The 26467-nt window shown below is 35.9% G+C and overlaps 1 protein-coding gene and 1 non-coding gene across 2 annotated transcripts in view; both read left to right on the top strand.

Annotated features, from left to right (window-relative positions):
* The window catches only part of Taf4b (TATA-box binding protein associated factor 4b), a 92537-nt gene that overhangs the window by 61240 nt on the left and 4830 nt on the right, over positions 1-26467 (top strand). Inside the window, exons 12-14 of the mRNA XM_090353303.1 lie at positions 2905-3030; positions 6317-6373; positions 14066-14170. Of these exons, the coding sequence (XP_090209429.1) occupies positions 2905-3030; positions 6317-6373; positions 14066-14170 (288 nt within the window). The remainder of the gene's footprint in view (positions 1-2904; positions 3031-6316; positions 6374-14065; positions 14171-26467) is intronic.
* Positions 25786-25922, top strand: LOC150049816 (small nucleolar RNA SNORA5). Its single transcript, XR_016538938.1, has one exon. It is a non-coding gene; the product is annotated as a small nucleolar RNA SNORA5 (small nucleolar RNA).

Genomic DNA, 26467 nt, shown 5'->3' with positions numbered 1-26467 from the left:
GCCATGGAAATTAAAGTTCATATCCTAAGCATATAACTGTCTAGTTTGATTTCATATTAGCTTGTCTCTGTCTTTATGAGGGAAAATTACTGTCTTTTGAGTTTCTTACTCTTAAGTTTTTATAAATATACTAAACATTTTCACCCCAGGAGTCTTTTTACTTCTGCTTTAATCACACTGTGGTTTCAGAAATACACCGTCATTTATAGTGGAAAGTTTCTATACAAAGTATAATACATACATGTATAGAAGAGAATTTTCCCAAGAAATGTTTACTAAATGTTCTTTATAGCTCTCTTGTGAATAAACCTTTAAATGGAATTGTTTTGTTGTGCATCAGTAGTTCATATTCCAAGGATTTAGCTCCCCTAAGCATGATGGATAGTACATTTCCCACTTGGAAGACGACCTCAGTAACTGCTTAGAGCTAACATCTCCTTAACTGTCTCTTATACAGTGACTATTCTAATTTCTCTAGCTCACATTCAGTCTTTAATATAGCTAATAGCATTGCCAGAATTTGCATTTATAGAAGCAGCAAGGATTATTATTACTAAACTTTTTAAACAGAAAAAGTAATTCTCCATGAATTGATAAAAAGCAAGCTACTGTTAATAGTGCATGTGCTTACTATTTTTTTCTACTCTGAACATACACTTATTTTTGATAATCTTCTACCAGAATAGGGATGATTTCCTAATTAAGCAAAGGCCATAAACTAAAACTTAAATAAAGATGAAAGTTGCCTATAGTATAGAGCTTTTGATGTATCTGCTAGATGTTTTCTACTGGTGACATTGTAGTCTTCTGTATGCCTGTGGCTATGGAGAAGCTTCGTTGTTGCCTGTGTAGTGATTCATTTAGATGGAATCTCCTTGTTGGTGTTAACATTTGGATGTGAATCATTTTATTTTCTTTGTCTTTTTTATAACTAATATTTTCATACATCCATATAATGTACTTCCATCATATTCTCCCTCTCTGTGCCTCTTTTGTCTGTATATTTTTCAGTTGTTCTGCTTCTAAATTTGGGTTTTATAATGAATTATACTGAATTCTTTTTGTATTAAACATGAGATAAAGCAAGTAGCCTTAATATAGTGAATTGTTGTCTTTTCACTTGACAATGTCCCTAACATTGTAAAATCATTTTCTGTTGATGCATGAAGGCTTTAGTTTGGCCCTCAGAGAGTCAAGAACATGATACAATCAAGTTAACTATTGTTTAAAGATTAGGGACTCAGTAGGAATAAGAAAGGTACTCATTCTTCTAGAAGTATCTGGAAAAGAAACAGGTTACATGGCAGAGGCAGTTCTATCCAAGTTGGGAGAGAAAACTTCCTGAGAACATGATGGGGTTAAAGTGTTAAAGTCCATGCCCTCTTTATACTTATTGTCTCTTATAATTGAATTATGTCAGTAAACTGTCTCCAGAGTGTTTAAACCTAAAAATGGTAAGCATTTAAGAAACCGCTATTCCTATGTTCAACTTCTATGATTGGCTTATAATGTATCCCATATTTTATCTTCTATTATTTAACTTTGGAATTCATTTGGGAATTCTTTTTGTATTAAATGTGAAGTAAAGTAAGTAGCACTAATACCCCCTTGTTCCTTAAACTATGTAATACTCTTTTATCTAGTTAAATACCGATAATAAAAATTTAATTTAAAAAGAATCTTGGGCAATATGAAGCCTCTCAGTCCCAGTTAATTGAATCAGCTGCAAGTAAGCATGGGATAAAGCAAAGATGGGAGATAGAAGTGATGCCGACTCTGACTTCCAGCTTACAAAGCCTGCTGAACTGAATGTTCTGGTTGGTCAGCACTTCAGCCTCCCTCAGATATCTGGATTGCTGACATAAGTAGAAGGCAGATGTCTAAAACAATGACTGCAAAGACCCTTCTCCTTTGGCCCGCTCCTAGCAAACCACATAGAATAGGTGGCCATGGGTATAGAAAATTAGAAAATTATTTAGATTAAAAAGCAGTTTTTCTACTTACATAAAAATAAAGGAAACAACTTAAAATTCACCTGGTTTTTGTTGTTCTAGTCTTAGGCCCCAAGTTGGGGTCTGGATGCTGTCCCTGAGCTTTTTCAAGCTTAGCAACCCTCTAAGACTTGTCATACCTTTACTTTTCCTATCAGAGGTGGCTTTGAGCTGTGATTCTACTTAGCCTTCTGAAAAGTTAGGATTACAGGCATAAACCACTGCTGCCTGGCAAATTTTATCATTTTGTAGAACACCTAGGACAAAGAATTATACTACTTTATTGAGATTCACACTTGTTAGTTATCTAATTTATTTAATTATAATTTTTGTCTAAATTCATTCCTTACAAGGGAATTCTCAAGCCAGGCTTTTACTACTTTAATATTTTCCAGCTTGTCTTAAATTATTGTGATATACTTATATTAACTTTTCAAAGTTAGGCTAGTCAGATTATGGTAACCAAAATGCTATCTTTTTTTGTCTTTGAAATACTTTTCAGTTAGGTGATTGTTTCTTGTTTTTCATCTTTACAAGACTAAGATTATTTATATTAAAGTATATTTAGATAGACTATTTAACTACCAAGATTTAAATTTGTGAGTAAATAGTAAGTATACTTTCTGGGATTCTTAAGATTTTAGGATCTACTTGGCTTCATTCATTTCCACTTCCCCAAATGAGCTTTATTGGGCAATCTCTTTGAAATGTAAATGACTAATCTAAGATTTAGGACCACTGAAGTTCCTGAGTTTTGTTTGTTTTGCATTTTGTTTACAAAAACTAAAGTACTACTTTCTGAAAATTTAGCTCTCTATATGTGTTGGAGTGGGCTGTGTTTAACTGATTTATAACAATATCTAATTAGAATGTGTGGCCCAGGGTCATTTTAAGACTGTCTTTTCTCCCCTAGGCAAGTGAAAATTACATCCTGTCTAGTGATACCAGGTCACAGCTCAAATTTCTTGAAAAGTTGGATCAATTGGAGAAGCAGAGAAAGGATTTAGAAGAAAGAGAAATGCTACTTAAGGCAGCCAAGGTAAGGGCCTTTGTGATTTATGAGTGAACACAGCCTGGCAGTGAGGTCAGAATTGGCTTTATCATTGGTTGACTGTCTTGGTTTTATTAAGCCTTTAGATTTCTCTTGAGAATTTCTTAAAATGAAATTACTAATAGAATGTCTCACAGCCAGGATGGTGTGGCACAGTGGCTTTCAGTTAATTTAGTTTAATGAGACATAATCTTTTGTCTCCTCTCATTTTCCACACTCCTGGCATCATGCCCATCTCCCTCCTTCCCACTAGGTAAAATGTTTTATAAAATGCTTAGAATCTTTCAGGGATATGATTTGATATGTGCAAAGTAAATATGAGGTGGGAAGATTTAGAAAGTAAATAGGAAGATTATGAGTTAAAGCAGAAATAATTTTCATTATATGGAATAGTATATGAGTTAGGTGGGGATAGAGTAGAGAGTGTAAAAGAGAGAATAAGTGGTTGATTTACTGTTTCTTTCTCCCTTACTATATTCTAGGACTGGAATGCAGATGAAGTGGGCTTAATTCCACTACAGTTTACATTTTGTAACTTGTATACTTCTTTAAACTTAAGGCCTTTGAATCCAGTCTTACAAGCTAAATACTAGAGTCTTTGTTTTTAGGACTATTGTTTTAAGTTATAGTGCTTTAAAAGCCTCATCTCTTTGAGTATTTGTTCTTAAGTATACGCCAAGTGATTTTTTAAAATTAATTTATTTTGGAATAGTCATACTAATAGAAAAGTTATCAGAACTGTATATTCTCAGTCTTTTCTCCCAAGATTCCCTTTTTCAACATTTTGCTGTATTTGTTCCATCTTTTAACGTAACCATTGTTTCTGCAAACACACACACACACACACACACATACACATTCATTAGTTTGCTCATATGGTCTTATACCTTCTCTCCTTTTCTTGTTTTAGAGGATTTTACTGTATTCATAGAATGTATAACTATTGATGCTAGTTCCTTTTTCTGAAACTTTAAAAGTCACTTCCCATCACTCTTGAACTTTCTATGTGTATTTGTAAAAATAAAGGCATTCTATGTAAGGATTCCATTAATATAACACTACCATTTTGGTCCTTTTTTAATTCTACCATCTCAATTGGTTTTTGTTTGTTTGTTTTGAACTTAGGGCCTAAGCACTGTCCTTGGACTTTTCTCAAGGCTAGGGCTCTACCACTTGAGCCATAGCACCACTTCTAGCTTTTTCCCCCCGCCATGTATGTAGTACTGAGGAATTGAACCCCAGTCTTGGTGCATGCTAGGCAAGCACTCTACCACTAGTCTAAACTCCCGGCCCTCAATAGTTTTCTTTTCCCTTCATGTTTCCATTCCAGAATGTTTTTCATTTAGTTGCCCTCTGTGTCTCTGTCTCTCTGTCTCTATCTCTCTGTCTCTGTCTCTATCTCTGTCTCTCTCTGTCTCTCTCTCTCTGTCTCTCTGTCTGTCTCTCTCCCTCTCCCTCTCTCTCTCTCTCTCTTTCTTTTTTGGGTCAGTCTCAGTTTCTCGATCATTTATGTCCTTGGCAGTTTTCAAGGGCACAGGGCTTGCGCTCTGTAGAGTGACCCTCCACATAGATTCATGTGGTATTTTCATTCCTTAGCAAAAATGCACAGAAATGATGCTACATTCTTCTTAGCTAATCATAGCAAAAGCCCAATTCTTTTGCCTGACTACATAGGTGCCAACCACTTTTCCCCATTTTTAAATTGGCCCCTTTGTCATTTTGTAGTATCTTTTTCTTTTCTTTTTCTTTTTCTTTTTTTTTTTTTTTGCCAGTCCTGGGCTGAAGCTCAAGGCCCGAGCACTGTCCTTTGACTTTCTCAAAGCTTGAGCTCTACCACTTGAGCCTCAGCACCACTTCCAGCTTTTTTGTATGTATGTGGTACTGAGGAATCAAACCTGGGTCTTCATGCATGCTAGGCAAGCACTCTATCACTAGGCCAAATTCCTGGCCCTGTAGTATCTTTTTATAGGAAGATATTCTAAGGTGTGTCAATATCTTCTTGTTCTTCAAACTCCTAAATATCAGCCATAGCATCTCTTTGAATCAGATACTTCTGTGATGGTTTCCAGATGTTGATTCTTTTATTGCCATTAACTTTCTACTACACGAAAGAGCCTCTTTTCTCCCTTAGGCATATCAGTATGGGCTCATGGATTTCTATTATTGTAACTGTTATTATTTATCTTGATGCATGAATTCAAATACATATTACAAAATATGTGCTCATATGCGTATGTCTAACTCCAATCTTGTAACCGCAGGGATCTCTCTACCTTTAGTGTCTCTCTCTGTGTTTATTAAAACTTGGTTGTGATTTTATAAAGTTTCTACTTAGAAAGTTAGCTCCTATTAGACTTGATGTATTTAACTCATGTCCTCAAATTCCCATCTTAAAAAATATGCTGGGCATTATTAGCTATCATTAGCTTAGTCAGCTAAGATTGATTTTGTAGAACAAACATCCTAAGAAATTGTGTCAGGATGACGAAAAGGATACACCTATCTTTAGCTTGTTTTCCAATGGACAGATAGTTGTAGTAGCAAAAATGAACTTCATCATCCTTTGTTCCATCATTGCATTCTACGTAGACTATAGCTGCTCTTTTATGAATAGTCTTGTAGTATGAAAAATTACATTTATGAAGTTATGTATGCATAGTATTCTAGTAAGTGCTGTAGAAGACCCAAAGTTAAGGTACTCTACTAACAAAGAAAATAGAGATACTCAGTAAACATATCTGAACATTTATTTGTACATAACATTCTAGCAAAGGTGGTAGAAGGCTCCTAAATAAGAAATTCTAACAAAAATATTAAGCTCAGTTTCCTATTTACAAAGAGATTTGATTCAAGGTTAGACAGATTCTTGATTTTAATGGTCCTTAAAATACTGTATTTTTTGTGAAATGGTCTCACCACTGTCAATTGTTTCTATTCATTTGAGCAAACAGCTTTTTCCCTTTTCTTCCCCCTACCATCCATTTTTATTTTTCAGTGTTCTAACAAGAACACATCTTGCCTCAACTGGATCTGACTGACATTGTTAGCATCATTTTCAGTCTAAGCTTCCTCCAGGCTAGAACTGCACAGCTAGCCCAGATGAAGAGGGGGATGGGGAATGAGGGCAGAAGTGCAGCTAGACTGGGTTGGGGCATTGACCCTGGAGCTAGGATTTTCAATCACAAGAGAAATTGTCATTTATTAAATATTTAACGGCAAACTGTGGTGTTTAGATACTTGTCATTTCTATTAAAATTTTCTTTTTCTTTCACAGAGTCGTTCCAATAAAGAAGATCCAGAGCAGCTGAGATTAAAGCAGAAAGCCAAAGAGGTAGGACTTTCAAGTTACCGTGTTGGTCTTTGTGTTGAAGGAAGGTTGGCAGCTCTCTCCTGGCAATTAGGTCAGGGTTTATTTTGCTGTTGCATACCATTTGCTGAAGCCTTGGGGAAGGACAGGAACTGCTGAAGGCAAGGGCAGTACTTCAAATGAGGTCAGTGAGTTATGTACTCTCTCTTAAATTTATTTTCAAGGCTTAGGTCTGTCTAGAAATGGCTCTTTGTAAACTGCAGCAGTGTACTTGGAGGAATATAATGTGGGATTAAAAAAAAAGAAAGAAAGAAACTTTTGAGATTTAGCATCTGGGACTGTACAATAGACTACATTTTTCCAGGGTAATTGTTCGTTTTGTAAATCTGATACTGCTTATAATTCTTTGGCTGGGAGGCGGTACTGGGATTTAGTTTTAAATGGAAAACGCCTCTGGCTTTTAATTTTCTGGGCCCAGCAGTTTTCTGTTCTGGAATGGAGCCCTTGTTTCACACAGTTCATGTTTAGCTGCAGGGGTTTTAGTTTATAGCTTAGACTGGTTAAGCTTTTACTCCCAGAGGCCTCTGCATAGCAACTGTAGAAATCAACAAATAAGTTCATTTATGTCTGCAGCCTCCTCTCAGTAGCTGACTTTTTACATTTCCCAATATCCATTTCCTGACTTTTCTAGCCCCAGAGAAAAAAGCTCCACTAATTGGAGCTTATTTTAATTGAGCCTTAATATTGGATCTCACTGGAGTTGCCCCCAGAGCTGCTGAGAACAGAATGAAATGAAAGTACCTAAGGTTGAAATTTGTGTGTGTGTGTGTGTGTGTGTGTGTGTGTGTGTGTGTGTGTGTGAATTTTTTCACTTGACCTACAGATTCTTTCCCTTCCTGAATAAATCATCAAGCCTGTTCACATTTCTGATTAAGGATCTGACAGCAGATGATAATAAAGACAATTGAGGTGTGAGACGTGTGATATGAAGCCGAAGAAATTGGTTTCTATAGTTACTTGACTGATTTCATGCAATTTTTAAGGATCTTTGTGCTAAATAAGAGTGATTTCCTGAGCAACCTTTTCCTTCAACTGTGCCTCTTGAACTATGAAATTTGTTGTTGCTTAACATTGCTGCACTTGGCTTCTAGGTGCCAGCAGCAGCAGGTTATTTATGAATGCTTTAAAGGCCCTTATTGTTTGGATTAATGCAGGAACTCACGCAAAACAAATGGAAATCTAGTAAGATTCTAGAGTCAATGTGTTATGGTTTCATTAACATAGAAGGAAATACATGAACCCTAGGTAAGAGTATTAGGATTAGGACAAGGAATGCTAGAGTGGGAGAACATTGAAAAGTTTGGAACCAGAGTCATTTTACTGTCAACAAAAAAGTCCTCATATTAATTTCTTTCTATTGGAAAACTTATTTTAAAATATTAACATGAGCACTTGTATTCAAACAACTCTAGCTGGATGATAATGATAGGTGATTTTGGGATGTACAGCAATAGCATTGTTCTGAATCCTAGATTTCCCTTCTCCTTTTAATTAAGGACTTCTCATTATATCCAGAAAGCTTCAGAACCTTTCCTATCTGTTGCTCTTTCATAAACTTTTTTTTTTTTTTTTTTTTTTGGCGCCAGTCCTGGGATTGGGCTCAAGGCCTGAGCACTGTCCTTGGACTTTCTCAAGGCTAGAGCTCTACCACTTAAGCCTCAGCACCACTTCTGGCTTTTTTCTATGTATGTGGTACCGAGCAATTGAACCTGGGTCTTTGTGCATGCTAGGCAAGCACTCTACCACTAGGCCAAACTCCCGACCCTCTTTCATAAACTTTTATAAATATCTGTATTTTTTTTCCTTTAGCTTTGAATGAAGTGGCTAAAAATATTCTGTTTAATTATTGCTTGAGAAATAGCTTAGGTAGATAATATTTTTCTAAGAATATTGAGAAAGGCAAAACATGCCTCTTACTGAGAACAGGTGATAGCATCCCTACTTTATTTCCCAGTGAAGAATAAAAGAACTTGAGGCCAAGAGTTTGTCCTAGTGGCAAGAGTGTTTGCCTAGCATGCATGAAGACCTGGTTCAATTCCTCAGTACCACATATGTAGAAAAGGCTGGAAGTGGTGCTATGGCTCAAGTGGTAGAGTACTAGTCTTGAGAAAGAAGCCCAAAGACAGTGGTTAGGCCTTGAGTTCAAGCCCCAGGACTAGCAAAAACAAACAAACAAACAAAAAACCACCACCACCACCAACAAAACCAAAAAAACTTGAAATTCTTTCCCTAGGATTTTGCATGTTTCTAGTTGTTCTGTACTGTAAGTAAATCCTCTTGGATCAAAAAAGGGATAAAATTCATTAGCCTTGGTCCAAGAATAGAGCCATTCTTTATTAGTTGCAAATGTTTAAAAGTTAAATTTATTATTTGTGTGTACGGATGTTTCTAGGGTTTGAACACAGAGCCTGGATATTGTCCTTGAGTATTTTTTGTTTTGTTTTTTCCTCAGTGCTAGTGTTGTACCACTTGAGCCACAGCCCTACTAATGGCTTTTTATTAGTTAATTAGAGGGAAGTCTCAAGGACTTTCCTAGCCAGGCTGACATTGAACCATGATCGTCAAGTCACAGCTTGAGTACCTAGAATTATAAGCATGAGCCGTACATTGTTAATTTTTGTCATCCTTTTGGCCCCTGGCACTATTATAACTTTATTGTTCAAAAGGACTCCCATTCAGAACTAATATAGGGATACTGATTTGTCTTATTACATAAATTCTATCATTATCTTAGTAAGGGTTGACTCATTCTCCTACATGATAATATTTGTAAGGTTATCTACTAATCACTGTTACATTAGTATAAACCATAATACAGTAAATTTGTTTTGGTGCTTAAACTGTCTAGAAATTTTCCTTGCTCATTTGAAAGTTAGTTTCTTCACTTAGAACTGCTTTGTTTTTCCCTTTCCAAGTAATTATCTACCTGCATTGGTCACAAGAAGTAGGCTAATGATAGTGTATTATAAATTCAGAACTCAAAAGAATTATTTATAGAAATTATAAGTATTTTTAATACTGGAAAATGTTTCAGCAATGCTCTTTATTTTATAAATTTTAAATCATGATCAGAATCCCTTTCATAGTCCATGTTTTACATTCAACTGTTAAAGACTAAACTTTTTATTTTAATTGTTTCTCATTTTTTTTCATTTCTCTAACAGTTTTACAGGTTATTAGGGTTTTTTTCCCCATTCTGGACCTACAGTAAACCATGTTAAATTGTGCAGGATAATAATTTCTTTTCATTCTTCCTATTGACTTTATTCAAGTTTGCCATTCTCATTTGGCACTTCAAAATTGGGCTGCTTTTGGGTTTGCCTCCAGCATAGTGTCAATCCATTGAGGTATTCCTGGTGTATGCTATTCTTATTGACTTGACAGGTTATTTATGTATGTGAAACCTTATTTTTGTCTGGCAAAATGTCTGTGAATATTTTTGTAATTCAACCATTTCATTTTAAAGACTCTTCCCCCTGCCCATCGAATGTTTTTGCCTGAGAAAAAAACAAAAGTAAAATTAAATTGGGGGGGAAAAAAGGAAGAATAAGAAGACCATGTGGTGGTGGAGATGTGGCTCTGCTATAGAAAGCTAGAATGTAGCTCAGTGGTAAAGTGCTTGCTTAGCAAGTTGCAATGACTTGGGTTCTATCCCCAGTACATTTTTTAATTTTCTTTTTTTTTTTTTTTTGCCAGTCCTGGGCTTGAGCTCAGGGGCTGAGCACTGTCCTCGGACTTTCTCAAGGCCAGAGCTCTACCACTGGAGCCTCAGCACCACTTCCGGCTTTTTTCTATGTATGTGGTACCAAGGAATTGGACCTGGGTCTTCGTTCATACTAGGCAAAGCACTCTACCACTAGGCCAAACTCCCAGGCCCAATTTTTTTTTTTTTTTGAAAGCCAACCTAGCAAATGTGAGTTCCCAAGTTCAAACTCCTGCCAGATCATATTCTTTATGTGTTATAGTTTTGAAGTTTCAATACATACCAGTTTCTTTTCTGATCACTTTTTTAAATTGTATTTTATTGTTGGAGTGATGCACAAAGGGGTTACAGTTACATTTGTCAGGTAGTGGGTACATTACTTCTTGAACATTGATATCCTTTCCCATATTTTTCTACCACTTTCCCTCTCCCCCATCCCTAATCATCTTGTTTTTCCCCTTCCCTAATACTAACACTTTCAAAGTCTGCATTTTTCTATTTTCATTCATATTTTTCCTGCAAATGTTAATGTTCGTCTGTTTGACCATCTAGTTAAATACATTACAAATTGCCAAATTTTAACTTCAAAGAAGTAGGAAAATCTTTGTTCAGTGCCAAAATGTGTATTGTGTATCCTTGATGAACATCTATCCCTTAGTGTTTTCCTTTCTTATCACATCATTCAGAATTCTGAAGAGCAAGCCATCTGACCTTGGAGTATGTTGTATATTTTATGACTTTTATTTTTTTTAATTGTTTTCTCCTTTGGGAAATGTGAGTTCATTGCATCTGTGCAAAGACAAAAAGTACATTTACCTTCTTTCTCTTTTCTTTCTTTTTTTATATATATTTTTATTGTAATTAATAGAAGGGTTACATGATATTTGCCAGATAAATGGTTCATTAATTCCCATACATTGATACCCTTTCACATGTCTTGGTCCCCATTTCCCTTCCCCCCTCCCCTGCCCCTCATCTTGTTTTCCCCCGTTCCCTATCCAATTTCAGATAACCAAGTACAAATATATCCGATATATCAGGTTCTTTCTTTTTTTTTTTTAAAGCATTTCTACTTTCACATTTTATCAGACAGGAAAGGTATAAGAATATACCTACTGGCACATTAACTTTACATAGCAACATGTAGTAACTAGGAGGAAGAATAAGTAATGTGAAATAATTAATATACGTAACATTAGGAAACATGTAGCCTAAAGTATTTAGAAGTTTTGCTTAAAGAAATTATGGTATATAGAAACACTAAGTGCAACTCTCCATGAAAGTATTATTGTTCAAGAAATAAGGTACTTAATCATAAGATTCATTACTGGTTAGAAAATGTATTATTGAGATATAAGAAAGTGAAGGTTTTTGAAGTGAAATTTGAAAAGATAATGGAGTTAGTGAAACATGGCGTTAAAGATAACCATTAAATTATAGCAATTTATATTTAAATTCATTGCTGGCTCTGCATGTGCCGAAATAGGTGGAACATTTTAGAGAAAGAAAACTTGTCAATAAAAGTACATTCTAACAATCAACTTAAGGCACTAAGAAAAAAGTATTTCTATTTTTTCATCTACAAATGATTTTACCATACATCTTAACCAACTTTACCCATTGTTCTGTCTCGACTTCCCACCTGACCCTTCCCTTGCTCATTACAAAGTTTTCCACTTTTCACCAAGTGTGAAATTTGTGTGTGATGGGAGGTGTAAGATGTGTGTTATCAAACACATACCACTCTCTTGGTAGAAGAGATGTGAAATTACCTCTTTGATCTCACCTCAGTTCTGTTTGAGTGCAGGTTTGAATTCTGATAGCCATGTTCTCTACCACTTGAGCCACAACTCCCAGCTCTTTCAGCTTTGTGTATTTTTTAAATAAGGTCTGGCTTTTTGCCCAGGCTGGCCTGGACAATGATGTTCTTGTTTTGTCTTCCCACTGTAGCTGGGAGTGCTACAATTATATACCACCACATCCAGCTCAGTAAGATGAGAAGTCTCGTAAACATTTTAGCCCAATCTGGCCTGTGTAACTCGGACAATAAATGTTCATTACCACATCCAGGAACCTCAATATCTTGTATTTAAAATGAATCTAATAGTGATATTTCTGCTTATTTATGTTAGCTTGTCATAATTTAGAGAAAGTTGAAACACAAAAGAAAAAAGAACCAGTAGTTTAGAAATGTTAGATAGAGGGCTACAGATGTGGCTCGAGTGTCTGAGCAACTTGCAAGGTCCAGAGATGAAATCCATATATTTGAAGAAAAAGAAATTAAGAACCTTAGCTATGAGAATATTTTAGATAGGTGTCCTCGAAGACCTAGGTATGAGACAAAGTAGGAATCTTTTAGGGTTTTCCCCCCTTCCAGAGGACCTGAAAGGAAATAAATAGCAGTGGGAGGAGGGCCAGTATAATCATGACACTTTTCGTACTTTTTATAAGAAATGCTGTCCTAAAATTTATGAAATAAATAGAAAATTGCTCTTAGTTCATTTTCTCTTGATAATTATTTTCCAGATGTGATTAGGCTATAGCAAAATACACTGGGCAGTTGGTGTTCAAAGGGGTCTTATTTCTCAGTGCTAGAGGCTTGGAATTCTAAGGTAGGTGACAGCCAATTCAGTGCATGGTGAGGATCCACTCTTGCTCTTGTGAGGTAGGAGAGGAGTGTCTTTCCTGCTGCTATCCTGATGGCACTAATCTCATTGTGAGAACTCTCAAAGGCCTCACTTCCTCTGTCATCATCTTTGGGATTAAGGTTTCTACATTAGAATTTTCAGTGGACATAAACATTCAAATCAAAGTCATTCTGCTTTACTAAAGACTTAGTTACCTATGTATATTCGCTATTTTTAACAATATTCAGACAATCCTACCTAATTTTTAAGCACTTGAAATGGTCTCACTATTTATCTCAGAATGGCCTAAAATTCAGGATTCTTCTGTTTCAGCCTCCTAAAAAGTGAGGTTACAGGTTCCATGCCACTATTTCTTCCTGGAAATTATCTTTTGTGATAACCCTGTGAGATTGAACACTTCACAAATTATTCTGCTTTCATTCTGCTTTTACTTAGGAGATGTATTCCAATGTGTGTTTAAAAGTTGATTTTTATTCTATTTACTTCCTTGCTTGCTTGCTTACTTAAATACTTTATTGGGCTCTTTGGTCAGGGCATGTGTGTTGTGCCATTTGAGCCATTCTACCAGAGGTGATTGTTCTTTTTAAAAATGTTTATGTTTTAAATATGGGCTTTCTCTACAGGTTATTTTTTAATTGATCATATTGACACTATTTGAGCATGTGACTATCAACTGTTCTCAATTTTCCCCTTTTATAATCATAAAGTTTTGGTAAGATTTAAAAATTAGTCCTTTTCTAGAGAAGCTTATGGACCTATGAAGTGGTATTTTATTTTTAGCCTGCTTTTTAAAAAATACTTAATTACACTTAGTACCTCTGAATAGTATTACCCACGTACTAAAAATTCTTCTTTGTACATTTGGGCATTCTGGACTATATATGATGATACCTGTAGATAGTAAATAGAAAATAAATCCATAGTTTGTATTTGCAAATGAGAAATAATATAAATATTTAAAATGAGAACATTTGGCTGTGGTACTTTTTAATCTAAAAAGATTGACTAGAGTTATCCAGTTTCTCTCCAATTTTCTGCTCATCATATGCTTGAGATAACTTCTTGTTCTTCTATACAGTAATTGTTCTAGCTTAAAGTTCTGCTTATAGACTAAGCTTATGGAATCAAGGAATCAGAAAGGTATCTTTGGTTGTAAGAGAATGGAGTATTTTCTTCATACTATAAGTTTACTCAAGGAAGACTATAGAAATATTCTATGGGCATTAGTTTGGGATTAGTTTCTTTCTCCCTGTGAAAATGACTGTAAGACTTGACTGTTTTTCCTTTTTTTTCTCCACGTTCCAGTTACAGCAATTGGAACTTGCCCAGATACAGCATAGAGATGCTAATCTTACAGCCCTTGCAGCTATTGGACCACGGAAGAAAAGAACACTAGAATCTGGAAGTGAGGTAATGATGGTGTTTATTTTTTATATAAAAAAGTAAAAAGCAAAGACACAGAAGCAGTTAATTATAAATATTATTGCTGCTAAACTCTCCATAATTTTTTTTTTTGCGTCGGACGTGGGGCTTGAACTCTGAGCTTGCTTATTGTCCCTGAACTCCTAAGCTCAAGTCTAATGCTCTACCATATTGAGCCATAGCACTACTTCCAGTTTTCTGGTAATTGGACATAAGAGTCTCAAACTTTCATGCCCCAGCTTTGAACTGCAGTCCTTAGATCTCAGCATTTTGAGTAGCTAGGATTACAGGCATGAACCGCCGGTGCCCAGCTTAAATAAAACTCTTTTTGGACAGTTTTATGGTCTTCTTTTCCCAGGCTTTTAAGAGGCATATCCTCTTCAATTTTATTCCTACTTACTTACTTCAGACTTCTTCCTAGCTATGATCTTCGGTTGCTGGGTCATTATTTCTGTTTTTATTTCTTTGTATTTTTTTTTTTTAATCAGTATCTATGCTCAAACTCAAGGGCCTCTAACTTTCTTGGCTCACTTGATCATGGCTAGTACTTTACCATTTGACAAACACCTACAGCCAGGATTTTTACTGATTGAAGATGAAGTCTTACAAACTTTTATGTTCATCCTGGCTTGGAACTGAGATCTTCTAGGTCTCAGCCTTCTGGGTAGCCAGCATTATAGGCATGAGCCATTGGCACTTGGGCTCTGTGCATTCTTGCTAGCATTTTTATTTAATCCTCTCTCCTTTGTCTATACCTGACTCTTCTATTAAGATTCAATCTGCCCTCTTATTACTATCATGAACCCTGACTATTCAATCTCAAACCACCTTACCCTTTTCTGAGTGTGGAGCTTTATTTGACCAATTTAAAAAGTTCTCTTGTTCTTTGTGTGAATTTTTTTTCTTGTCAAATTACAAACTTGAATTGTTTGATTAGCATCAAAAAAGAATTTTCCTTATTTCTTGAGAATAATGGTTTGAGAAAGCACTATAACTTTGTTATGAATGAATGGTCAGGCCTGAGATAGAGGTATAGTAAGATCCTAGGACTGAGGTTAGCAGTAAAAGAGCAGTAGTTCTTTAATTGTGCTCCATAAAGTCTAAATGTACTTTGAAGCAGCTCCCCACCAACATTAGCCTTTAGCATTGTCAGTTCCTAAATGAATATCAGTCACCTTAATAGATTAAAGACTGGATCTAGTGTTGTGAAAGTGATAGGCCCTTCATGAATCCTCTTCCCCAGTCAGATTTACTCACTGTTAAACTTTTTAGAAATTTGTTATGAACATAGAACCTGTGCATACACAAAGCTACATTTTAAAATTTTACTCTGGTCAAACCAGGCGCTTGAGCTCAGGGCCTGAGCACTGTCCTTGGGCTTTCTCAAGACTAGAGCTCTGCCACTTGAGCCACAGTCCCACTTCCAGCTTTTTCTATATATGTGGTACTGAGGTATCAAACACTGGTCTTCATGAGTGCCAGGCAAGCACTCTACCACTAAGCCATATTCCCAGCCCCCAAACTAATATTTCTTATTCACACTCTATTTCATATAATTTACTTTTCTTTTGAAGTATGGGGCATGACAGCATTTAGGTGAATCACAATTTATTCAACAAGTTCTCCAGTGAACATTTAGATCTAGGTTTTTCTTTCATTGCCTCAGAGAATGTTGTTGTATTTAAATTGCAGTATGTATATACAGTGTAATTATAAGTGAAAATAATACTGTTGAGTTAAGGAATATACACACTGGGAAAACCATGTAGAAAATCAAGAGGGCAGTATGATGAACTTCCACTATCTACCACTGCACTCCAACATCCATCAATTTATGTCCGACATTGTTTCATCTATATCTATATTCACTTTTGGGGGTAAGTTTTTACTCTTCAGGTTATTTTAATGTGAATCTTACACTTAATTTCATTTCATACATAAATTCTTTTTTTCCTTTTCTTATAACTTTTAAATTGCCTTCTAAAACACTTGTCAGTTTTTATACCTTATTTCCTATATTTCCTTTAATACTGGTTATTATCTTTGCCTTCTCTGGTAACAAATGCAGTTTTAGTAGTATTTAACTTATTGGTAAACGAAGCAGGTTTTTACATGCATATTCAGTATCCTCTTGATTTTCCCTGTATCTTACTGAGTTACATTGTTTAATTGATTAAATATATGGAAATGTCTCCCTCATTTTCTTTTTGGTTTCTCTGGGCTATTTTCTCCAGCATTTTTTAGCTTTATGTCTGAAGGCTTTAATTTTCCCTTAAAATAATCATTCTTCCATTTTTACCTTCACAACTTCTGTTCAACTTAAGAAAGCCTCTTTTTTCTTTTTCATTTTTTGTTTGTTTGCTTTCTTATGCTGTGTTTTACTTTTTTGTGTGTGTGTTTTTTTAATAGTACCAGGTTTCATTCTTGCTTCACTTTCTTATTGACAGTCTACTGCTTGAGTCATGCATTTAGTCTGGCTTTTGTCTGGTTAACTGAAGATGGAGTCTTGTGGACATCTCTTCTCAGGCTGGCTTTAAATAATAATCTTCCATATCTCAGCCTCTGAGTAACTGAGGTCACAGGCAGGAAGCACTAAGCCAGCTCATTTTGTTCTTCTTATTTTTGTATTTGTTTTGTTTGAAGAGAGAGTGTCCTATACATCCAGCTGGCCTGCCACTGGAAATTTTGCTTCAGTGGATGCTAAGATTATAAACTATACTGTCATGCCTAACTAGAAAGCCCTTTTTAAATAAGAAGGAAATCTGCTATTAGTTTTATTATTTCACTTTTTAGGTATATATCTTTGATTCATGGAGCATATATGTTTGTTTTGTGGTACTGGGGTTTAGCCCAGATCCTTAGACTTGCATGTAGCATTTGTTTTTTAGTAAGAGTGAAAATATGGATTTAGCTTTATATACTGGGTCTCTGAATAAGAGTTGAAGTATGGGCCAGACCAGCATTCAGGGGTGGAGGCAGAAACAGGAAGATGGCAACTTCAAAGCTAGCCTGTAATATATAGCCAGCTGAAGGCTAGCCTAAGTTATACAGTGAGATCCTACCTCAAGAGTAGGAAAAAGTTTAAAAGGAAAAGAAAAATATGAATTCAGGGGCTTTTTTTGTTTTTTTGTTTTGCCAGTCTTGGGCCATGAACTCAGGGCCTGAGCACTGTCCTTGGACTTTCTCAAGGCTAGAGCTCTACCACTTGAGCCTTAGCACCACTTCTGGCTTTTTTTTCTATGTATGTGGTACCAAGGAATTGAACCCAGGTCCTCGTGCATGCTAGGCAAGCACTCTACCACTAGGCCAAACTCCAAGTCCATGAATTCAGTTTTATTCCTTTTATCCTTCACCAGTCTCATTCAAGCTGGTAAATTGTTCATCATTTACTCAATAGCTCTTAACCCACTTATTTACAATACTGCCTTTGTCATATCTAACTTCGTGTTGTCTTCCAGTTCCCACATGTATTTGAGTCATTTCCTTGTATTTTGAACCAAGTTTAATAGTTTTATCTATGATTATGAAAACATTTTGTGTCTGCAGTGTATAGCCATATACGGCTGTTGAGCTCTTGAGTTAGGTGATAGAGGAAATAAAGTCTTACTTTTAAATTAAAATAAATTTTTATAGCCATATAGAAGCTATTGGCTTCTACATGAAATAATGTAGAAGGATGTTGTACTGGTGTATGTCTATCTTCTTATTTATTTGAGGAGTGAGAATATCCTAGGAGTCAAGCAAAGGATTCACAAGTGCTAAGGAAGTCCTCTCCTGCTGACCAATATTCCCAGCCCCTGTATGTCTTTTTTTTTTTTTTTTTTTTTTTCCCTTTTTTTTTTTGCCAGTCCTGGGCTTGAGCTCAGGGCCTGAGCACTGTCCTTGGACTTTCTCAAGGCTTGAGCTCTACCACTTGAGCCTCAGCACCACTTCTGGCTTTTTTCTATATATGTGGTACTGAGGAATCGAACCCGGGTCTTCATGCATGCTAGGCAAGCACTTTAACCACTAGGCCAAACTCCCGGCCCCCCTGTATGTCTTTTAATACCAAAGTCTTTTAGAGAAAAAAAAAATTGCAATCATTTAAAAATGTATAGTTAAGTAGTATTAAAACATTTTTTTGTATGTGCTGGTAATAGGGCTTTTAACTAAGGCCCTTATGCTCTTTCTTGGCTTTTTTGCCCAAGGTTGACATTTTAACAATTAAGCTACACAGCTAGGCTAGCTTTTTGTTAGTAATTGGAAAAGAATACCATGGATTTTTCTGCCTAGATTGGCTTTGAAACTTGATCCTCAGATATCAGCCTCCTAAATAGCTGAGGTATGAACATGAACCACCATTAAACAGTTGCCCATTTTTCACTTCCCTGAGTTCTTTGACCCTTATTCTGTTCCGTTTTTATTAATACATAGTCAAAAGTATACCTCTTCTCTAAGGGGACTCTTAGCAGTGTTTGTCCTTCCAAAACTAGTGTATTTAACTTAGCATAATGTCCTGAAGGTTCCAAACCACAATATATTTTAAAACATGGTTAAAATAGTTTAGTAAAGGCTGGTTACTGGTGGCTCAGATCTGTAATTATAGTTACTCAGAAGACTGAGATCTAGGATCATGGTTCGAAGTGAGCCCAGACAATAAAACCCATGAGACTCATATCTCCAGTTAACTACCAGAAAGTAAACCAAAAGTAAGAGCTGTGGTTCAAGTGGTAGAGTACTAGTTTTGAGCCAAATACGCTCAGGGCCTGGGTGCTGTTATTGAGTTTAAGCCCCTCCGGACAGACACCCAAAGAAATGAAGTGGAAAAAAATTTGTTTCTATCAAGATAATCTAGTACCCTTTATTTTTCCATTATATAAATGTGTGTAAATATCTTCTTTAAACTGGAGTTTGCTATTTCATCATTAAAGCTACTCATATAAATAGGCTTTGTTAACAATTTGTGTGTGTGTGACAAAAATAACCATAGTTGTTTTCATCCAGTTATTATTTATAATGTTAAAATGTGCTTGGAGATATTTGAATTCTTGATCTGCTTTCTATTTTAGTAACATTACAATAAATTCTGCTAAATATTTGTTTTGTAGGAAAATCTTTGTAGCATGTGTGACAAGTACATGTGCGATTCTGAGTTTAATTCTTGACTTTGTTAAGCTTTTTAACTTCGTGTAAGTTTTAAATCTCATTCCTCTATTATTCCAGTTTTGAAATGAGTATAGTGACTGTATTATAAAGCTTTAAGGATTGATATTTTAAAGGCTTTATCTGCACATGAATGATAGGCAGACAGACAGACATTTAGTGCTGGACTCAAGTAAGTACTTAACAGATTATTATCTTTGTCATTATAGTAATACTATTGTTTCAGCTCCAAACATCCTCTTCCTGTTCCTCATGATTCTGTATTATGTCTTTGTTGTTAAACTTGTTGTAAGCACTTAATGAAGTCCCAGAACAACTGTAGATTTGTGAAAACATTTCTGCAACAGATAGCTCTTTTTTCTCTTTTTATGCTAATCATGATGTAGTATTTTCCTTTTTTCCTCATTCTGTTTCTGTTCTTTGGTGACATGCTCTTTCTAGGAATTGAAAGGTTACACTTGGCTAAAAAAACAAAAACAACAACAATCCCCTACTGCCCCCCACACACAAAAAAACAGCAAGGATTCAGCAATGGCTTCCCAGTTATATGACCAAAAGGAAGTCTAGAGTCATTAGATAGTTACTTCCCAGAAAGGTAGGAATAGTGAAAGGAGAGGGTTCAATTCTGGAACACTTAGAACTCTGATGGTTGATCCTAGGGTAGGTTAGGACCTACCATATTGTATGTGAAAGACTGGATATGTAAGAGGAAAAGTTAGAAAACTGAGTGGTTTGTTTGTTTGTTTTTTCATTTGCAGAGAAGGTGGTGTGGTGGATTTCTGAGTGAACTGACTTTCCTCATTATTGCCTTTCCATGGTCTCTTTAGGTAGTAGAAGGATTAAGCTTCCAAAGTGCTAGATCTGTGGTGGTTTTCTCAGTCAACCCAGAATAGCCCACACATTTCTTTGTCATTGTCAGAAAATACTGTTTTTTATTTCTTCCCTGTTTCTACCCATTCTATGAAAGGACAGTTAATATAGACTTAATTAAGACCAGAACTCTTTGAAATGTAATGTTTAGATTGGATGTCAGGAATAACTTGGTGACTGTTTGAACCAGCATGAATTTATCTTAGTATACAGTCTTTGATATCCTTTCCAGTGCCAGCCTTCTCTTAGTCTTGAAGCTTCTTTGGAATAGAGGAATCTCTTTAGAAGACTGTTAGGGAAGGTAGATCACTTGGTTGACAAATGATAATGACATTGTTGAGAAGGAAGAGATACTAATGGGGTAGAATGCAGCTTTTTGTTTGGGAGATGCTCTGTGCTCATGTTTAAAATGTCATATGTAGGATAGGAAATATTAAAAGCAGCTCTTGAGTTTTTATTAGTGTCCTTTCTGAAAGGTTTCTTGGTAGATTTACCATTTTTAAAGGTATAAAACTTACTTCATGAGGTTCAATCTAGTTCAATCATATATGTTTGCTTTTAAAATACAGACATACATATATAGCTAGGTGTTAGTGGCTTGTCTCTGTAATCCTAGCTATTCAGGAAGCTGAGACCTAATTTTCAAGAGGAAATTAGAGGTATAAAATGGATTCTCTCATTTCTCACAGTTAAGTAGAGAAACCAAAGATGCAATACCAAAGTTTGGATGTTTTGTTTTGTCTGCGCTGATAGCCACTGCAATGAGATAATTTAAAAACATTATACTATTAGTTGAGCATTGTGTTTTGTACATTATTTACCTGGATATCTCAAGAAAAACCACCAGTACAATGAAAGATAAATAAGAGGAATTTTTCATGGAAATTGACTCACATGATTATGAAGGGTGAAGTGAAGGTTGCACCACAACCTGAAGACCCACGAAGTTGGTGGTAAAATTCAGTCTGAGTTGCCAGGCTTCAAGCCCTGCACAAGCTTGAATTGTTACCAGTATTTGAATGATCATATGTAAGGATGCTGTCTTTACCATATTTTTACTATTTTTATCCTTTTTGTGCATGGATTGATTAAAAGTAAAATGTTAAGTCTGAATGATTTTTTTAAAAAGACTCAAAGGCTTAAAATCTCTATTAGGGGGCAAACAATTTCTCAGTGAAAATTGTCTCTTTCTGCTTTCTGGTTCAAGGGATTTTTTATTCTTGGAAAGGTGCATAAGTAATCTAAGTAAAAGATTCTTGACACAGAAAGCCCCAGACCTAATCTCTGTTTCCTTAAGGGACTTAGTACCCATTTTTTATTTCCATCCTCTTCCTCCATCCTACAGGGGGCATAATTTTCTGACGTGTTCGTTGTTACCTATTACAGCTGACTTATGAGACAATTAGAGATACATTGTCACCAAATGCTGTCTATAGGCATATACATTCAGCAGATTATAGGCTTATTATCACATTACATAAAGAATATATTGTAAGATATATTCTATATTGTTTTGTCCACAGAATAAATGTGAGCATGAATTTATAAATAAAATATCTCAATAGTTAGGTCTTTTCAGTTTTCCAAAAGTTTAAATTTGATTTTTTTGCTTGGTTGGTTTTTTTTTTTTTGAGAAAAGATCTTATTATGTACTAGCCCTAGCTGGTTTTGAACTCCATTCTGCCTCAACTTCGCAAGTGTTAATATAGGTATATGTAACCACAATGATTTAAAAACTTATGCTCTTTGTCAACTACCTTTAGTAACTTCCTGTGAAATATATTGAATTGGACATTATGGACATTGTCTTTTCTTTTCCCCAGATCTCTATTAAATAATCTTAAAGAACTGTTCATGCATGCTGAAAACAGCATATGTTTACAAGAATAGAGAAAAAATGACACAGGGTATTTAATAATATGAGTTTAAAGTGATTTGTATTAGAGGCATTTTTTCTGGGGGGAGGAAACCCTGCTAGATTCAAATAGTAATAGGTGCCTTTCAAATGCAAACAAATTAAAAGACGGTATGTTGAATTTGTGCTGTGTCACATTGGCTAAGCTGGAACTGAGTTTCTCAGCAGAATCCCTTTTCTTGTACAGTTCCTGGTTATTATAGACTCTGAAGTGTTTTATGGCATTTTTATTTTGAAAACTGGAAGTGAAACTGCACCTGTGGGATCACAGGACCCTACTGTATCTCATGTAGTGACATGGATCAACAGATCCCTCCTCAGCTCACCTCTCTGAGGGAAGTTATTGTCCTAATGAGTCTCTAATGGCTTCCTTTAAGGCAGTGGCCTTGCAAGGGATGACTGATCATCCTCAGGACTTACTTACTCTACTACCTCTTACTTCTTCTATACCTACAACTGGATTCAGGTTCTAAAGGCCTTGGGTGAGGCACTAAAGTGTGGCCCATGAGGCAATGTGATATATGCTAAAAGAATGACTTGATTTTCCCTGCAGTTGCCGAACAGATGATGTGGTGTGAATGGTTCCTAAGGATTTAAGTTCAGAATAGAAGGAACATAAAGTTGGGTCAGGCCAAATATACTAGTTTAGCTTATGGACAGAAGGTTACTAGATTAAAGGGTTAGAAGTGGCTTCAACAGTTTTGAGTGGTTGCCTAACCTAGAGGAGACCTGGACTAAGTGAAATTGAGGTAGATACTAGAGCTTTATTTATATATGGTAAGTACTTATTTAAAGAGACTACATGTAAGATGACGTATGTCCTCTGAGTGGGTCCAGAGGATACTACTTTCGTCATAGCTATGAGAAAGCCTCAACATCTTTGAGGAGCTCTGCTGGCTGTTTGCTTCAGTGAATAACTGTAGGAGAGCTCTGTCATCCAGCTATGTTTTCCGAGTTTGTTGGGAAAAGCAGGATCCTTGGTGGCAGAGACAAGTAGTGACAGGGTAGCTGGGATGACTCTGACAGCCAGTAAAACCCATAATTATCAGAATAGGCTAATCTATAGAGATTTGGGGGCAGGGATACCTAAATTCTGAAATAACTCAAAGGAAATAATAAGGAGGGAGACAGAAAGGAGAAATCCATTGCTTTCAAAGTTCTGCTTATGGACCAGCAGATGGCAGCCAATCTCGAAGTTCAGTATTTTCTGCTTTATGTTCCCTTTAAAGCCTAGGAAGATTGGGTATCCAGATACTTCTGTTTATCCTTGCAGTTTTTATTCTGTTCCTCCCTGTTTTCTGTCTAATCCTTATATTGGGGTGGTGCTGGGAGTTAGTATAACCTGGGTAGAGTCTGAAAAACATAGCAAATCATTGTCTCTCACTCAATTCCTTACTCTATTTCTTAAAAATACTGTTTTTTTTTTCTGCTTGATTAACTGTTAACTTAGAGACAGAATTTTTTTTATTATTATTAGTCTTAACATTCGGGGAATAGAATAAAAGTGTTTGACTTTAGAATCCAGATAAGATGGGTTGTCTTGTAAAGAAAAGCTGGTTCTGCCACAGTTTGATTAGAGGGTTATAAGAATAACTGCATGTCACTGTACATATCCTTCATCTACCTGCCACATGGATGAAGTACTTATTAGTTTACTTTTACCTTTAGGCAGTCTTCAAAACTCCTCTAAGATCCAGTTTACTGAGTGGAATGAGAAGTTTAACAGCATTCATTATTTCTCTTAACCTGGCTAGCCAATGATTTAGTAAGAGCATAAAAGAATACAACGTGAGAAGGATAATTTAACTGGTTTCAAGTAGAGGATAGTAGAGAAGCTGGAAAACTAGAATTACATTCTTGTTCTGAACTTTCAGTACCTCCCAAGTACTAATGAACTCATTATGGTAATAAATACTAATAGTTATGAAGTGTACACTGTTGTCATTTAATTTTTACAGAAATCTTAATCAGGTTTTGCTGTTGCTATTCCTAGTTTGCAGAATAGGAAGCTGAAGCACAGGGAAGTAATTTGTCTGAAATTGTTTATGGAATTAACAACTAGTAGTTACCACTCTGCATAGTAGCACAGTTCCTTATTTGTCACTGATAACCCAGTAACAAAGTATGGAATTGAACTAGCATGGACTAGCATGAAACTAGAGGCCCATCTGAAGTCAAGAGAACCCCTGCAGGATTCATGAAACTTTTGGGTTCATGAAGTTGTTTCTTCTGCATCTAACTTTGGCAGTAATTTAAGGAAATGGGAGAAAAGAGGCAGAAAAGCTTTTTAAGGTTTTACTTTGAAATTCCCAACTGTTACTTCTGAAATGGGTGATAATACTATTTAGTTGTTTACTGTAAGAGCAAAATAATTTCTCTGAAGTGGAAAAAAGTTTTAATAAAGGTACAAAATTCTGCTTACTAATAAAAGTTATTACATTAACAGAGGCTAACTTGATCTGCAGTTAGAGAATGTTACACTTAGGTTTGATTAGGTTGCTAGAGTATCTACTGTGTGTGTGATAAATGAACATTTATGTCATCTGCATTTTGCTTTCCTTTCCTCCAGATGAAGAAACCAAATTAAAATATAGCCTCATGTAGAAAGAAGGTTGAGTGGGAAAGCCTGAGTTCTTACAACTCAACCAGGAACTACATTAGCACTCTGAGGCATTGAGAGTATAGTGTAACCACAAATCAAACCTAGTCAGCTTTGGAGAAAACAGGCAGTGAGGTGGAGGAAACTTAAAACCAGCAGTGAGCAGGTAGGTTTGTTGTTTCTACTCCCAGCTGTAGGTGCTCATCCATTCTCCTTGCTGTAGATAATTAAGAGGCACATAAGTCTGGTTTGCTGCTTGTGAAACTTAACAAGTCAGAATTGTACCTTTCTGAAATCATAAGGTACAAAATAAAGATGCTAGACATTTATTTTATATCCAGGTTAAAGAAAGATTGACTTTCTAAGTCAGTCACTATTTAAGGGAAGAGAATGCTGTCGCCTTTTCTGAAGTTGTGAATTATGAAAGACATTTCTGCTGGGTTGTGGAGTGTCCCTGGGGGTTTGTTTCATTTATAACATTGCTTCAGGCATTCTGCTGCATCCTGTTGGAATGACCTCCTTTTCAACCCTGTGTTGATAGCTGCAATATGGCTCTATCCCTTGAATCTTCAGGCTTGTCACATGACAAACATGAACTGTGACCCCTTTGTTCTTTAATCAGGTGATTAAGTCTTATTTTTCTTTATATTTAAGTTTTGCCTGATTTTTTTTCCTTTTGCCCAATTTGCTTTTTTATAATTTACTACCAAGATGAAACTTTTTGGTAGTAGTTTAATTTTATTGTCGATTACATGGATGCTAAACACATACACCACAATAGTAAGATCTCTGAGTTTTCACAGCATGAACACAGCCATTTATGCAGTGGTCAGACCAGAAAAGAAGCATTACCAGGCACCAGTAACTGAAACTTGTGATATGGAAATCATGATTCAAAGCTAGCCTAGGCAGAAAGCCATGAAACTCCATCTCCAAAATAACCAGCAAAATGGTAGGATTGAGGTGACATTGTTCAAAAATAAATATATTCTTTACATAACTTATATAACTGTAACCTTTCTGTATATCACCTTTATAATAACAATAAAAATTAAATTACAAAAAAAAGTAAGTAGTTGCAGTCAAGTCAAATTCAGCTCCCATTCTGCCATGATGGGGACTGGCTCAGATGACTGCCACAGTATAGGCTTGCCACTCAGGGGCCCCAAGTCCCTTGCCTTGGGGATAGGGGATAAATTTGGCTGCAGAGATTGTGGGGGGAAAAAACGTAAGCAGGGTTGAAGATGTTGTTAAATATGTAGGACATCAGAGTTGAAACACCAGTCCAACAAAAGAAGAAGAAAGAAGAAGAAGAAAAAGAAGAAAGACAGAAGACATATGTCCCACAGACATATGGCCACCTAATGGGAGCCAAAATTGTCAGATGGAAGAATGACAGCCTGTTCAACAAATGGTACTGGCAATATTGGCTATACACGTGTAGAAAACTGAAATTAGATTCTATATCACACCGCAACAGAATCAACTCCAAAAGGATCAGAGCAGATACCCTGAAAATACTACAGGAAAGGATTGGTGATACACGAAGGCTCCTTGACTCAGGTTGTGACACTTCCTAAATAAAGATCCAGAAACACAACAACTCAAAGAAAGACTAGATAAATACAATTGCATTAAACTGCAGAACATCTGCATGGCAAAAGACCTCGCTAGCAAGATAAATAGAAAACCTACAGATTGGGAGATCTTCACTAGCGTACAACGGACAAGGGCCTCATGTAAAATATACTTAAGAGCT

This window comes from Megascapheus bottae, chromosome 19, assembly GCF_031878675.1.
Source record: "Megascapheus bottae isolate mThoBot1 chromosome 19, mThoBot2.hap1, whole genome shotgun sequence".
Lineage (NCBI taxonomy): Eukaryota > Metazoa > Chordata > Mammalia > Rodentia > Geomyidae > Megascapheus > Megascapheus bottae.
Note: the sequence above shows the minus strand (reverse complement) of the source record. Positions and strands in the feature narration are given on the sequence as shown.